Source organism: Macaca mulatta, chromosome 12, assembly GCF_049350105.2.
Source record: "Macaca mulatta isolate MMU2019108-1 chromosome 12, T2T-MMU8v2.0, whole genome shotgun sequence".
NCBI lineage: Eukaryota > Metazoa > Chordata > Mammalia > Primates > Cercopithecidae > Macaca > Macaca mulatta.
This window is the reverse complement of record NC_133417.1, coordinates 67037419-67053143: the sequence shown is the minus strand read 5'-3', so window position 1 is coordinate 67053143 and position 15725 is coordinate 67037419. Positions and strand designations below refer to the sequence as shown.

The 15725-nt window shown below is 37.7% G+C and overlaps 1 protein-coding gene across 2 annotated transcripts in view; it reads left to right on the top strand.

Annotated features, from left to right (window-relative positions):
* The window catches only part of FAP (fibroblast activation protein alpha), a 71765-nt gene that overhangs the window by 42341 nt on the left and 13699 nt on the right, over nucleotides 1–15725 (top strand). For both annotated transcript variants that reach the window (XM_028830766.2, XM_015110238.3), the window contains 5 exons: nucleotides 1273–1397; nucleotides 5396–5443; nucleotides 10385–10483; nucleotides 10966–11035; nucleotides 11768–11962. In XM_028830766.2, the coding sequence (XP_028686599.2) occupies nucleotides 1273–1397; nucleotides 5396–5443; nucleotides 10385–10483; nucleotides 10966–11035; nucleotides 11768–11962 (537 nt within the window). The remainder of the gene's footprint in view (nucleotides 1–1272; nucleotides 1398–5395; nucleotides 5444–10384; nucleotides 10484–10965; nucleotides 11036–11767; nucleotides 11963–15725) is intronic.

Below are 15725 nucleotides of genomic sequence, written 5' to 3'. Positions count from 1 at the left end.
CCCTATATTAGTGCTTAAATTCAGTCCAGTTGTCCCCTTGATGACTGAAATGGTGCCCTCGACAGCCCTTTCTGGATGTGGAAAGGAAAGCGATAGTTACTACATGCCAGTAGTCTATTATATGCCAGGCACCTTTTAATCTGACTGACATATGTAATTTCATTTAATTCCTACAGCACTATGAGGCAGGTAATGTTGTTGGAGCCAGGATTTGTACCTGGGCATGCTGATCTCTGAGCCCTTGCTATTAACTGCCTGCCTAATGTTTCCAAGGTCACACCCAAATAGGGACATACGCTAACATACTAACCCTAACAGAGGAAATAAATTTGCCCTCTGTCATATTTCTCTGTTCCCTCCTGGATCGTGATCTTACTTTATGCGTGAAGAAGAATCACTCTCTGGGTCCAGCAATGTCTCTGGCCTGGCCACTCTCTGCCATGCCCAAGGCAAAGTCAGGGACAGCAGCAGAAGAAACTCAGAGGTGGCACAGGAGACCCTGACAGCCACCATGGGGTCCTGACCTGTCCAGACCCTGGCATGACATCATCTAAACTCCTCCACATGGAATTCTGATTCTGAGGGTGTAGGATAAGGTCCCTGAGTTTGTGTATTGAAGCCAATCGCTCTGTTCAGGAACCACACAGATGACTCTGCAGAGTGAGTGTGGGGGCAATGTGGGCAGGACAGATTGGCTTGTGTAGACTGTGTGGAGGGGGCATTCCTAGCCTGAGCTTCCACGAGCCCAAATTTCCTGCTGAAAGGAATGAAGGCACAGGAGGCACTTAGAATTGTCATTTCTTATTTCTAATTTGCCTATTATTAATTTACCCTTCCTGATATATGGTAAGAACAGGGACTCTTTCTTGGTAATACTGCCAGATTTTCCTTCTATGTTTTGCCATGGGGTGGAAACAGAGAGATAGGAAGATGAAGAACTATGCATTCCCAAGCACTTTGTAAAGTGTAAAAGATGAATGGTTATGGGAAATGACTACCTCACTGCCATTTGAGGTGTTAGATATTTCTCCCACTCCAGGGAAACCACATAGGGCTTCTTCCTCAAGGTTTGTGCCTATTAAGGCAAAGATGGATCAAAAATCAAGCTACATCAAAATACTGTGATTCCCCTTTACTTTAAATGATATTGGCAACAGAAAAATAGAGTGGGTTTGATGTCAATATGTAAATTAGTCACTTTACATGGAGTAGTACATTTTGATAAATACAATCTCAAAATTTCAGCTTAGTTTTATTTTCATTTCCCTCTAGAATTAGCATTGGAAGCTATCCTCCAAGCAAGAAGTGTGTTACTTGCCATCTAAGGAAAGAAAGGTGCCAATATTACACAGCAAGTTTCAGCGACTACGCCAAGTACTATGCACTTGTCTGCTATGGTAGGTAACGGACCTCACACAAGCACACCATCCCCACGGGCATTGTTGTCATCCTCCTCACCTCTATCTGATCAATTCTTAGCTACAGTTAATGAGCACTTGTTATATGTAAGAATCTTATCTTGTGTTTATAGAAAAGAAATGAAAGGAGGATAGGAGGGTATTATTATCTTCACTTTTTTGCAGCTGAGGAAACAGAGCTCGGGGAAACAGAGTAACTTGCCAAAGGTCCACACTGCGGCTAAGCATCAGCCAGGATTGAAGCAAGGGTCTGTTGCCTCTAAGTCCCATGCTCTCAACCACCGCATTCCACAGCACTAAGATTGCATGCAGAGGCAACCTATCAGCTAGGCTTCACAGGATTTGAGCAATAGCAATAAAAGAAATGTTCTCTGATAAAATGGTTGCTGGACTCTCTGCCCCCTTCTCCCAGAGAAATATCAAACTCTCATAGCCGGGGGAATGGACAAAGGCTTAGAAACCTGAGATCCCCACCTCGGAGGTCAATCATTCCTCAAACTGTAATTTCAATGGGGATAGAAAATGAACCTTTGTCACTCAAGATGTCCTTTCTAAATTTGGAAAACATCGTGAGTAATACATTCAAATATAACAAGCCATAAGTAAGAAAATCTACGAAACATTTCCTGATTGTTTAGGACATACGTACATTTAATGAATAATTTCTACCCATACAATTTTATTTTATGCACAACCTTTTATCTATATCTTGAGCATGTGGCAAACAATAAAACAGGTTAGGTTAAGAGGCCAATATAGATCAATGAAATATGTTGGTGTCTAAGTCATTATGGAGATTTGGAAAACTGACTTGGGAATCTCTAATTCTCCAATCTCTGTCACCTCCCCCAGCTTATTCCTAATTTGGAGCTGGGAGTTAGAGTACTTGGAAAAAGGTATTACAAAATGTATACTACCCTCCTATTTTAGTATCAGCTCCCCTGGTGGGGGTATGTGGCTTAAAGAACAAATGGAATCTTTGGCTGCTTGATATCCCGGTTCAGTTGCAGAGGCCCTGAAGATCCCATAAAGGGAACCAGAGTGAAGGCTACCCTAACATGCCACTTCCCTCAGTCCAGCCACCTGGCCCCTGAACCTGAGCTGCAGCTCATTTGACTATGTGGACATGAATAAGCATTTTAACCCAAATGCTCCCTTCAAGATAGCACAAAGATGTCAGTTTGAAATAACACTTTCATAAAATGTTTGGTCAGTGGCATCTTTGAAATGTCAAGAGATTGTTGTTCATGACCATATGTGCTGATTGTGGTTACTGACATTTAAAGGTATGCATTAAACGTCCCTCTCAAGTTCTATGCAACATTTTTCAACCTAAGCTATGTATTTATGCAACATAGATTGAAAGCTTACATGCCAGGCACATAGTATCATTGAGCTAACCATACTGAGTCATCTGTTTATCTATCTTTTTCTTCTGGAAGGCAGGGGCTACTTTCTTTTAATCTTTGTATTTCTAAGACCAAGAAGAATGTCTAATACACAATAGACATTCAATGCTTGTGGAATTAACATAGATATGAGGTAATATTGCCGTCCCTTGCAAAGTCTACCAAAAAACTGGTTTTATACTGATGTATTTGCTGATGAATGCATCAGTGACACTACATTTACATCCATGCATTTATATGTGTATGCATTCTGCATTTCTATAATGCTTTAATGTTTTTGGAAGGCACTATCTCACATTTTATATTAGTTTGTCTTCCTAATATATACTTGAGCCTGTGTGCCCACTGAAGAGATGAAGAATAAAAGCCTAAGCTCTCATCAAAAGTTGGTGGAAGAGTCCTTTCTAGAACTTGAATCGCCTGACTTTTCCACCACTCACTCTTCCTCGGCAGTATGGTAATTTCCCATTTAGCAAAAAATATACTGTGTGGGAAGCATCACATCGTCTGGTGTTTTTGAAGCTCCAGTAAAATGAGTCACTGCGCCATCATAGGAAAAACCTTGAAATCTTTCCCTTCGGGACTAAGAGTAAAGCCTCATTATGTAACTTCAAACTCTCCCGAGGGATGGTTAGTAAGTCCCAGATGATAGGATCAAAACAGGTAAAATCATATCGATGATGCTGATGGAACAAAAGCATGCAAGGTAGGCTTCTCAAGGATTGATGTTTAGGCCACTAGGATCACACCTTCCGTCCAGTGTCAAATGCAGTCAGTCATTTATTTATCTCATTTTTTAGGCAAAAAAAAAAAAAAAAAAATGTGCAAGTTTCCGTTATTGAAACTACACACCCACGAAAATTCCACAGGGTAGATCCTGGTTGATTAGACTCTAGAAATTTATATTCATGTCTCATTTCTTTGCACTCTGGCTGAAAATATAATATGTGTGTTTGTCCTTTTTCATAACTTTGATGAAAAACTGGCCAAAGTGAAAATCTCTGCAATAACATTCTATAAAATTCTGAGATTCCACACAGGAACTTTTGGGTCTTGAGGGAGCCTAATAAATACTATCCTTCTTCCTCATTTCCAAATTAGACTAGGATTCAAGCAGGAAACCAAAATATTATCTTTATTACTTGTAAAGGCTAGTTGGAAAATGTGGTAAAGCTGTGTGGTTTCCCAATATTGCATCCCAGAATTATATTTACACAAATACGGGTATGACAGGGCAGCCACCATCTTCCTCCATGGGGCTTGGCACTGGCACAGGTACAGCACCGAGGAACAGATCAAAAGCATGTTCTCTGCAGGCAGAAAGATGCCAGAAGCAAGACAGAAGGAGCTACTCATACCCAAGTCTTCTCAGAACTCTACAAAAAATTCATTTCTCCTCTGCTTTGCATGGGCCAAGCATGCTACTCTAATGGGTTCCCTCCACATAGAAGGTAGCATCCTCACCCTATCTTGGGGGGGGGGGGAAATGAACATGTACCTCCAACCTCCACATTTGTTGCTTTTAACCTACTGATGGAGCAAATTTATGCTTAAAAGATTTATTTCCAGACATTATTTGATCCTGTATTTCAAGTAAGGAATAATTCGTTTTTAATTATTTGTATATCTGGCTAAAAATGGCCAGTTTCTGCATAGAGAAGCTGAATGCATGTTGGAATATGTAGTGGACACTGGTGTGCCAGCCAGATCCCTTCATCCCTATCTTCAGGACTGACTCAGTCATTTCTTCAGCTATGAGAGTGCTAGTGGCTGACAGCTTACAGCTGAACAGCCCCCTAACCCTAACTCTCCCCAACACACTGGAGTTTTCTCTTCTCCCAGGCCACATCCAATGACTGCTCCATGCTAGGGGGTAAAGGCCGGCCTTGTTGCCACATTGGAGACAATTTTACAAGCCATCTAGGAGTCTCTATGTGACAGCAGTGACATCTACCTTCCTCCCCTGCCCCATTCTTCCTCCTCTTCCCCCACAAGTGTGCATCCCAATACCACCCCCACAAACCTCCTTCCAGGACTGCTTCCCAGGGACCTGCCACAGCATATTTTAAAAGGAAGTGTATCTCATATAGATTTCTGCCTGTATTACCACATGGAAGAAATACTAGATTTTACCCATCTCAATAAGCTGAACATTGAACCAAGAAACCAGATTGAAAATACAATCTGGGTACTGGTGAAGGTTGTTTGATAATAAAGACACAGCCAAAACTGGCCCAATACAGCATGACATCTTCCCAGAAGGCCATTTGTCACTGCAGCTTCTGGGGTGCATTTGTGTAATTAGATATTAACGATTCAGGATTAGTCTTGGAAAAGTGCACAGGCGAGGCCTCTCTCACAGCTGTTCTTTGAGTGGGCTTTGATCTCATGTATTGTTTAAATGTAACTTAAAAGTGATGTTTTCTTCTCTATGGGGAAAAAAATAGCTGCAGAATTAAAAGATGTACTGGCACTTGACACTAATCACAAATACTACCAGCAGCCCGTCTTGAAAACAAAGTGTTATTTTAACACTAAGCCATGATTTTGTTTTCATCCTGCACACAGGCCCAGGCATCCCCATTTCCACCCTTCATGACGGACGCACTGATCAAGGTACTCTCTCTTGCATGCTATTTATCTTGTCTCAAGTAATCCTGAACTCTCTACGATGCTCCGCAAGAGAAAGCAGGACAGTTTCTCCACACCACCAAGGGAACTGCGGTGGAATCCTGTTATCACACCACTTATTATTGCACAGATTTGGATATTATTTGGGTCAAACAAGATCCTATGAAATTTAATAATTCTTTGCAGTGAGAACCTGGCATAACACAGATGAGTTATATCAGAGGGTTTAATTCTATCTTCTCCAATCAGCCTTATAAAAAGCACAGATTAGAATTGGGAAAAAACTTAGCACATTCAGTACGATCTTCCTTCCAAAATAGAATTTCTAGGTTTTTTTTTTTTTTTTTTTTTGCTCAGGGGGTTGGGGGTAGGGGGTTGTTTGTGTGTGTGTGTGTGTGTGTGTGTGTGTGGTAACATCCCAAACCGGAAACAAATTCTACGTGTAACTTCTTCAGTTCAGAGCAGAGGGTGACTGTCACGCCAGCTTTTTTTGTTTTAACAGCTACATCACATTGTTGCCACGTATGAACGCCCTGAAATTTGGAGGCTCTTTCCATTTTCAACTGCTATCAAGACAGTCCTCCTCTATCCTGTATTTGTGATATTGGTTCAAAATAGTTCACATCTCAAAGACGACTGGTTTTGCTCTCAACAGAGTTGTCCGAGTGTCTAATTGCTCTGATACTCTCCTGCTGGCTCTCCATTATCTTTCGATTTACTATTAAACAACATTATAGGGTTGGAGTTGTTGGAGGCCAGGGACAATGAGGCAGATGCCACTTTCTTCAGCACTCATGCCTGCGATTGCTCCTGGACAGCTTTGGTGACAAGTCAGGAGACTGCCTTGGGATTAGTTTGGCTGTCAGCTCAATGGCTCAAGTATAGGTGAAAATAATGAGAAAAAAAAACAGAATCAATTTGGGAACTCTGGACAGGACAGGCATTGTGATAATGGGACTGTGAATTTAGTTTCATTTTAAGATTTTTTTTAAACCTTGTGTCTAATAAGGAAATACTTGTAAGAATAACGATTATGTTTCTTAATTTGACCATCTCAGTCAGTGAAATGGATTTCAAGTCGACAACGTTTTGTTTTAATAGAAATCACCATCAGTGTATAATTCCCATTTTATCAAGACTCAAAATAATAGCCAGCCTTTCTTTTTCCATAGCATGGATTTCTACTTTCTTGAGATCCTTCTTAGATTCCTGGCAGATCTCTGTACTGATTTTGAAGTTCCTTTATTTCACTCACTATTTACAAAATAGGTACATCCTCAGATATGTCAGATGTAATTAAATAAGTGCTAACTGAAAAAATAGAATTCAAATTCTTTCAGAGCACAGTTCCACAACTTACCTAATGTGAAATTATTCTCCTATGTTCATTATAAATACAGATTCCTAGGCCTTCCCCAAAGATTTTAATATGGTATATCTTAAGTTATGCTTGGAAGTTTGTATTTTTGATAGTAAATGTTCAACTGCTGTTTTGGAGCAGATGCTGTGTCTCTTGTTTACATCGCATTTGGTGTCAGCAATCTCATTTAAAAATATGTATGGAACTTCTACCACATTAAGCCAGGCACTGTGCTAGGTCCTGGATCTATCTATAAAATAAAGAGATACTGGGTTAGATGATGTCCTTGTCCTCAAGGAGGTTATAGATGAGTAGGGAATATGAACATGGAAATGAGCAGTTACAATACAGTGGGGTAAGTTCTAAGATAGGGGAACTACAGAAAGCCTGGAAGCCCACAGGAAGAGCAGCTCATCTGAGTTTGGGGGATTAGGAAATGTTTACTAATGATAGCTACCACAAGCCCAAGACTTATGAATATGAAGTAGGTGTTGATGCTGTTTGGATGATTGGCTTGATAATGGTTTTTTACTGAGACAGAGGATTCACTGTGGAGATCAGGTTTTGGGAGGATGATGAATTTTGTTTTAAATGTTGAGCTTGAGGCACTGATGGGATGTCTAAGTGGAGCTGCTCTGTAATGACATCATTTTGGATCTGGATGTCAGAAGATCAGTTTGGACTGAAGATACTGATGAAACTCATTAGTTTATGGAGCATGTGGTAACTAAGGCCTTGGAAGTGGATGGCATGAGCAGAGTGACAATACAAGAGTGGATAGGGTTAGCGGGGAGTGAGCCTACAACAAAACTGTGTGGAACATCAACACTTGAGAAATGGAAGGAGAAAAATGAGCCTGGAGAGGAGACCAAGAAGGAACAGAAGGAGGGGAATAAACTTGAGAGTATGGTATTGTGGAAAGCAGGGGAGGAGAAGAACTCAAGGAGGAGGAAATAATCATCCGTGCCAGATGCTGCAGAGAGTGAAGGAAGACTTGCTCTAAATTAATGGACTTAGCAAGAGGGAGATTGACATTAGCTTGGTCAGAGCCATTTCAGTGGAGCAGTGGAGGTGGAAGCCAGATTAAAGCAAAATTAGGTCTGCATAAGTAAGTTAAAAAAAAAAAAAAAAAAAAAAAGCAGTATTTCCAGTTGGCCTGAGTGTGATGAGAAGAGGGGATCGGTGGGATGATGGCTGTAAAAAGTTGATGTAGGTTTAATTTTGGTTTTGAAAGAGGATAAACATTTGATTATGAGTGAATGTTGATAGAGGAAATCAGGAGAAAAAATGGAATGAAAACATAGAGGAGGGAGGTCCCTAAGAAGTTGAGAAAGGATGAAGATCAGAGACAGATAAGAGGATTAATCTCTTGTGATGTGATGGGAGAGAATAAAGAAATTGTTGGTATAATTGTATGAAAGTTGGAACACAGTGAAATGGCTTCCTTTTCCCTGCAAAGAGGGGGAGGGTTATTTGAACATAGCGGGTAGTACTTGAACCAGATTCTGTGGGAATCCAGAAGAGCTGGAATTGACAGGGAGGGCCCAGTTAAAGCTTAGTTGCTTTCGGCACAGAAAATGCTCATTAAAATTAACTAATTCATGACAGGCCCTTATTAATCAGCCTTTCCATGGATTCTTCCCATAATTAAATTAATGAGCAATGTGGCATTTTAAAATGATTCAAACAGAAATCAAGTATAAGGTCCATCGCTGTTATAACTCAATTTCATCACAATGAAGAGCCTACAAATACATGTGGAGCAGATACTACATGCCAGATACTAGGTGCTGTGTGTGCTTGGTACTGAGTATACAGTGATGGATGAAAGAAAGTAAAAGGTATAGTCTGACCTGTACTCCCCTTGCTAGGTTATAGGTTTTTAATGCACAGCCTTATTGAGAAGCCCACCTGTCAACTCTCACTCTCCCCACTGCCCCCTGTGAGATTCTGTTTGTGCTCCAAGAGGTGGAAAAATTGCCCACTCACTATCCATAAAAATGCAACTCTGAACCCTAAAAGCATTTAGATTAAATTTGGCATTTCATTAAGCCATGTATCAGAAAAGTTCAGGAGCTAAGAACAGAACAGAGAAAGAGTCAAAGCCATAAGCACGTGACAACACCCGGATACTGTCTCCCACTTCCAGTGCTTGTGGTAAAATAATACAAATAGTAACCAGTCAATCAATCAGCCACTCTGTGCGCTTGATCCACACAGGAGTCTATTTATCCATGGCAGCTCCACACATAGAATCCACGCAAGAATGAAGGGTTGGCTCTACTGTACTTAGAATTGTGTATTCATTTTACTTTTTTGGTTTTAACTTTTAAGGTGTCACAAGTATCTCTTCCCTGATGGATTACCCAAAGTTAATGTGAAATTCATTATGTATCTTATACAAATCATACCCAAAACATCTATACTTGTGCTAAGATTAAATATAACATGTTGGAGCAAAATGCCATGAGTATATGAAAACTGAGAGTTACAAGAGAAGTGGTTTGGCAAACTTAGTATAGTTACAAGCACTCCTCCAGCTCTCTCTCTTCAGAGACCACTCTTTCAAAAAGGCATAAAAACAAGAAGTCCATGGACATCTTTTGTAGCAATAAATATACCTCACAAGTCATCCAGCCCCTCTTTTAAAATATAAAGCTAAAACTCCACATACTATTTGAAAGACTAACTTTTCCCTAAAAAATGCTGATGTCAATCCCAAGTTCAAAATAAAGTCTATAAAAAGCCCTCTATTGCTAGAAACCTATTTGCATGTATTACCAATCTACAGATTCAAGAGATCAATGGATTTCTTCCTTTTCAAATATTAAAGTGTGAAATATAACTGAGCTGAAGTATAAATAGCAGGTTTTAGATTTTTTAAAGATTTAAGACAGAGAAAGAGCATAGTGTGTGTGTGTATACACAATATATATTGTCGTCTTACTCAGATATATCACTACCTTGAGAGAAAGGATCTGAAAGAATAGCATACACAATAATTCAATTTCCAAAAAAAGGAGAATGTCCTATATTAATCAAGTACAACAGGAAAGTGTAAGAAAGAAAGATTTTTAAAATCACAGAAATAATATTCAACTTTACACATTAAAAATTAAAAAACAAATTTTGAAATTGCACAATTAATTATTTTAAATTTGAGGCCCCAGTAATCCAGATTGTATTTCCACTACATTTTTTTTAGTATATGATAAAATAAATATCACCTGCTTAGGTAGGTCATGGCTTTAAACTTAAAAACAAAACAGTTTTAGATGGGAAAACGTGATTGAATAAACATTGTTGCTCCTGTGATCTTGCTCAAAATGTGTTTTGATGCTGTTAGAATTAGTTAAAGACACAGTGATTCAAATGTGATGTCCTTCCTAAAGGCTGATTATGGTCTAAAGGCTGATTATAAATACATTTGTCAATATGAAACGTCACTTCTTAAGCAAGCTTTTCACAGTTTCAGTTTCACCCATATTGAAGTCAAAGGAATTTAAGGGAAAAAATTGTTTATGGAAATACTATTGATTAAAAATGAACATTTAACTTTTTTTCAGAAATTAAAATCCTGGAAGAAAACAAGGAATTGGAAAATGCTTTGAAAAATATCCAGCTGCCTAAAGAGGAAATTAAGAAACTTGAAGTAGATGAAATTAGTAAGATCTTTTAAAAACTTTCTCGTTTATAGATATGAAGCTGAGCAATTTTCTTGCTTTTAAAAAAGCATAGGGTGAACGTTACAGTGCAAATTCTGTGATCTATTAATATTACAGGATTTCATTTAAAATAATGTTATGGTAACAATTTTTAGTTTTACTAAATATCTTTAATATGTTTGTAAACATGGTTGATCTTATACATTTTCAATAGCTTCCTTTCCACATTGACATTTTTCAAAAAGAGCTTATCTAATTTTAATTTTAAAATGTGTCCTTCTAGAACAAATAGTAATTCAAGATTTCTAGTCATTTATACATTTAACACAAAAATTTAATAAAAGTTACTTTTAATATATCCTCAATTCTTAACAATTTAGTAGTTGAAAATTGATTTTATGGCATATATTGCTATTAAAGATAATAAATGATGCTATGAGTACTGTGGAATGAAGATTTTTCTCCTTTTTTTTTCCTCAAAGCTTTATGGTACAAGATGATTCTTCCTCCTCAATTTGACAGATCAAAGAAGTATCCCTTGCTAATTCAAGTGTATGTAATATTTTCTTTGGTGTAAAAACTATTTACTGAAAATATGTTAGATGAAATACACATTTATGAAATAGAATGAACCATTCTCCTTGGTAACAGTTCCTATTGATGCTGTTTTTATATATTCTTCAACTAATCAGAGTAAATAAAATATGGCTATTTAAAATAGATTGAGGAAGTTTTGAGATTTTAGCTGGACTTGCTTGCATTGGCTGTGTTAAATTTCCTTTGTATGGCAATTTGCCGAATGTGTCAGAATACCTTTGAGATAGAGAAATTGCAGCCAAAAAATATTGTAAATCATCTTCACATCTTATGTAATTGAGTTAGAAATGAAATAAAGGAATAGAATACATTTAGTGGAATCACACCCAAAATCAGTGCTGACCTACACACAATTTGCTTAAAACACCATGCATTTTTTTTAGTATATCTTATGTCTGCTTTTAGCAAGTGGCAGGTGGCAGAAATGACGAAAAACCCACACATATTCCTTGAAATGCCAACCCTAGATGTATCCGTTTTGGGGAATAGGAGAGGCTGTGTCCCAAAACAACTTCCTTGTAGCAAACCTCTGGGAAAAGCCTGGACTCCTCTTGATTTGGAGCCAGTTCTAACGCCATTGTTATTTTATCACATAATTGTACTGGAATTACTAGAAGCAATGCTTGGCCAGGATGGGAAATAGAGTTTTACAAAGAAATCAAAGATTCTTTTTTTTTTTTCCTTTAGGTATGGTGGTCCCTGCAGTCAGAGTGTAAGGTCTGTATTTGCTGTTAATTGGATATCTTATCTTGCAAGTAAGGAAGGGATGGTCATTGCCTTGGTGGATGGTCGAGGAACAGCTTTCCAAGGTGACAAACTCCTGTATGCAGTGTATCGAAAGCTGGGTGTTTATGAAGTTGAAGACCAGATTACAGCTGTCAGGTGAGCACCTTCTCATTCAAGCAGATGTCAACATGCAACAAAAGTCATGCAATCACTATTGTGTTTCTCCATTCTTCATGACTTAATTCTTTTTTTTTTTTTCTTTTTCTAACTTAGTCTAAAATTATTACTAATCTTACAGGGGTATTTTTGCCAAATGTGAAAAAAAAAAGTATTCATGGAAGAGTGCTGATAAATGTGTAGAAAAATGATTTCAAGCGCTAAATCACAAATACCCTCTTTTGAAGTGTTGTCATTCATTCTAATATCTTTTAATTTAGTTCCATTTCTTACAATTGATAGAAAAACTTTGAACTCTAATGATGATCCTCAGGGAAACAAATATCTGAATTTGCTCAAGCATTGTGGATTCTACCTCATAAGTTTAGAAATAGCTCAAGATTTTATCAGCACTACATGCTTTTAGATGTCAGGCATTCATTTGGGGTTAAACTTGCTATCAGTCAGCCATTGTAGCATGAAAGTGTTTGCCTATTTTCATTTGACAAAAACAAAGTCATTTTACACACAGAAATTATATTATGAAAACATTTAGGGGAAAGACAGATTCATAATCTGATTTCTTCTTCTCAACTACATATATTTTCAACCATGATTTATGGTTCAATCATCTTTTCCTGAAACAGGACTACATAGGCACCAAAATTGTGGCTTTTTTAGAAACACTGTGCAAATAATTCTTGCAATGTCTCTATAGTTGTTGAATTTCTGTTATTATGTTATGAGTAGGTGAAGCTAGAGAATAATAGTTCGTAAATCTAAAAGGTAGCAGGCTACTTGCACTCTCAGTCATGAATATATACGCATGTGCGGATCTAAAGGTCAAACACCGTTTCACAGGCAAAGAGCAATTTAGAAATTTCTTTAGTACATTTTTTATCTCCTTAATGTCCTTAATACTTAATGAGTTCACTGCAACATGCAGAACAAAGATTGTATTTAACAGCCAGGAGCCAGGCCTAGACAACACTTTTTTGTAATTTTGTCTCTAATCAAAGCAGTAGAGTTTAGACTCACAAGTAATTATTTTTAAAAATAGAAAGGTGTCCATAACCCATACATTTTCAAGTGCTTCTTTCATTCTGGGAACACACAAAATGCTCAATAAAAAACAAAGTCTATCTGAGTACGATATAACAAATTAGTAAGTAGGTTACTAACACTAAAATCTGTAGCTATCACTCAATTTCTGGAAGCTCCCTCTTTCTTACGGATTCAGACTTTGGCCTTTCAACTATTCACTTGTTTGGAGGAGATAGTTCAAAGAAAAACCCCACTGAGGTATCAGTTTCTCATATAAAGACTGTAGTGTGCCTTAGTGAGAATATTAACGCCATCCTCAGAATTATAGCCTAATTCCATGAGGGACTTATTTTTAGCACCATGGCTTACATCTATTTGCATTTAAACCATGCAATAAACATCAAGGACATGTAATCCTGGTACTACATGAAAACAGAGATAAAAATATGCCTCATCTATAATTTATTTAGATCTTTTCCAAAGCTAAAAGAGCTAAAAAGTGGTTTATTTTGGCATTGGTTAAAAAATCATTGTCTTCATCATCATTATCATCACAACCCATCAGTAACAACAAAATATGTCATTATACTTTTATGCATTTATTTACCACCACAAATGCACCATTTGAACCGAAGAAGAAATAACTTCTTAATATTTTCCTTGGATGAAATGAAATTTTAAACCTGAGCCATGATGTTCAACACAAAGGACACAAAGCCATAAATTCTACCTTCTACTGATTTTCGCAGTAATACCAATTTGTCTTTGGCATTTAGAATTGAAGACGGACTAGAGGTGGTAATTGGATACCTTTACTTTCTCTGAGCCATTTTTAGGATGGAATCTGAAGAAAGTCTTCCTGCTGTAGGGAAAACATATGTTCACCCATATACTCAGCCATTTAACAACATATCAAATATTAATGTTAATACATGCCATTGCAGTACATTTTGTATAAAATTGTGCAATTTGCAATCTCTGTTTTCAATGTGCTTACAATCTGGTAAAAGTAAATAAGCCACCTACACTCTGAAGGGACAACATTGTCGTTAGATCAAACTTTTAGTAAACACCCCAGAGAATATGGGCAGCTGCGTGGACCCATGCAAAGCCTATAAACAACAGTGGAGATGACAGCCAGAGCTGGCCTTGGTTTTTGCTTGAAATCATTCTTATGCAACTGTGAAAAGGAAGCCTTATAATCCAATGCTTTGAGAAAACAAAAGCAAAATAGGATTGATTTAGAATAATAATCCTGGGGATGATTCAATATACCTCCTAAGGAAGTGTTTCAGGAATCAGACACCAAATGCCTGACCTGGGAAATTGAGATTACAATCCTTCTACTGTAGCCCTTAAATTGTCTCTCAGAGAATAAAATTTGTCCCCTGAATCTTTTATAAAATGCAGTCTGGCTAAGCTTTTGACATACCAAAAGAAAATCGTACGTACATATTTGGAAACAACAGTAAATACTACTCAAGGGCAGCAAATAGATTTAAACAAAGCAAAGTAGGGGAAAAAAAGAAGTCATATCATCTTATAACTTCTGTCTATATGAAAGAAAATGCTTCAGAAGAGATGCTTGTGAAGCTACAGACATAAGGGAGACTGGAACCTGCTTTCTTTAGGTTTCTCTTCAAATAGTACATATGTGAGACCCTTAAAACTTTGGTGGTTATAAGGGCAACTTTGCTCATTTGGAGTATATTTGGCGTTTTTGATACTCCCACAACTTTAAAATTTGATATAGCTTGAGGGTTAGTGGTGGGGAAGAATTACATGAGATGAAATTTTCTATCATGCTTTTATAGATGGTATGAATAAGAATATTTATAAAATAGGATAATAATTGATCACTAGGATTCCAAGTTTACCTTGGCCTCGGGCCATCTTTATGAGAGAAAAGTTATAAAGTTCATCCAGCCTCCAAAATTAGAAAAACATCCTTTTCATTTGTTACTGACATTTTGTTGATATAACCACATTATCAACAGTATTTACAACCCTCTGGGAAACTCTTCATAATTTGAAGATGAATTTTATAGTGCCTCATTGGTCTGGAAGTGCTGAGATTATCTAGCTAACCTTTAACCTAGTCCTGCCACATTCAGTGTTAATGTTTCATTTCCATGTTAACTATTGCACTACCCTTTCCTGTAAATGTCATCCTTTCAGAATAAACCTAGGAAGAGAGCTGTTAAGAGTTTCCTGTTCCCATGTATCACCTGTTATTTGCTTTTTACCCCAGATGTAAGGCGGTATGATTGCTAGCTTCTGGGAGATCATAAAATCACAATTGACTTTATTTCTCAGAACTGTCTTCAAGCCCTAGTAGCAAGATTTTTTTTTTTTTTAACGAGAAAGTGAACCTTCTCTTCTTTCATTTGGTTTTTGAAGTTTGTGCAAGAATTGCTCAAGTGTCACAATTTGCTGCACATTTTCTCTTCTATACCATGAGCAGCATCCACACAGGTAGCAACTTTCCATTTGCTACTGCATTTCTTCTCTGTAGACTCCTCAGTGTCCTTCAGAATCAGTGTCGGGTAAGCTGTGACTAACGGGGCCTCTTCCCATCTGTTTGTCCCGGGCATTTGCCCAACTCCTCTGTGCATCGGAAACGTGCATGTTGAATCAATGCAAGAGCGAAATGGTTGCTGTGAAATCCCTTTAAGAAACTACATTATTCAAGTAATGAAAATCACTCAGTTCTACTTCC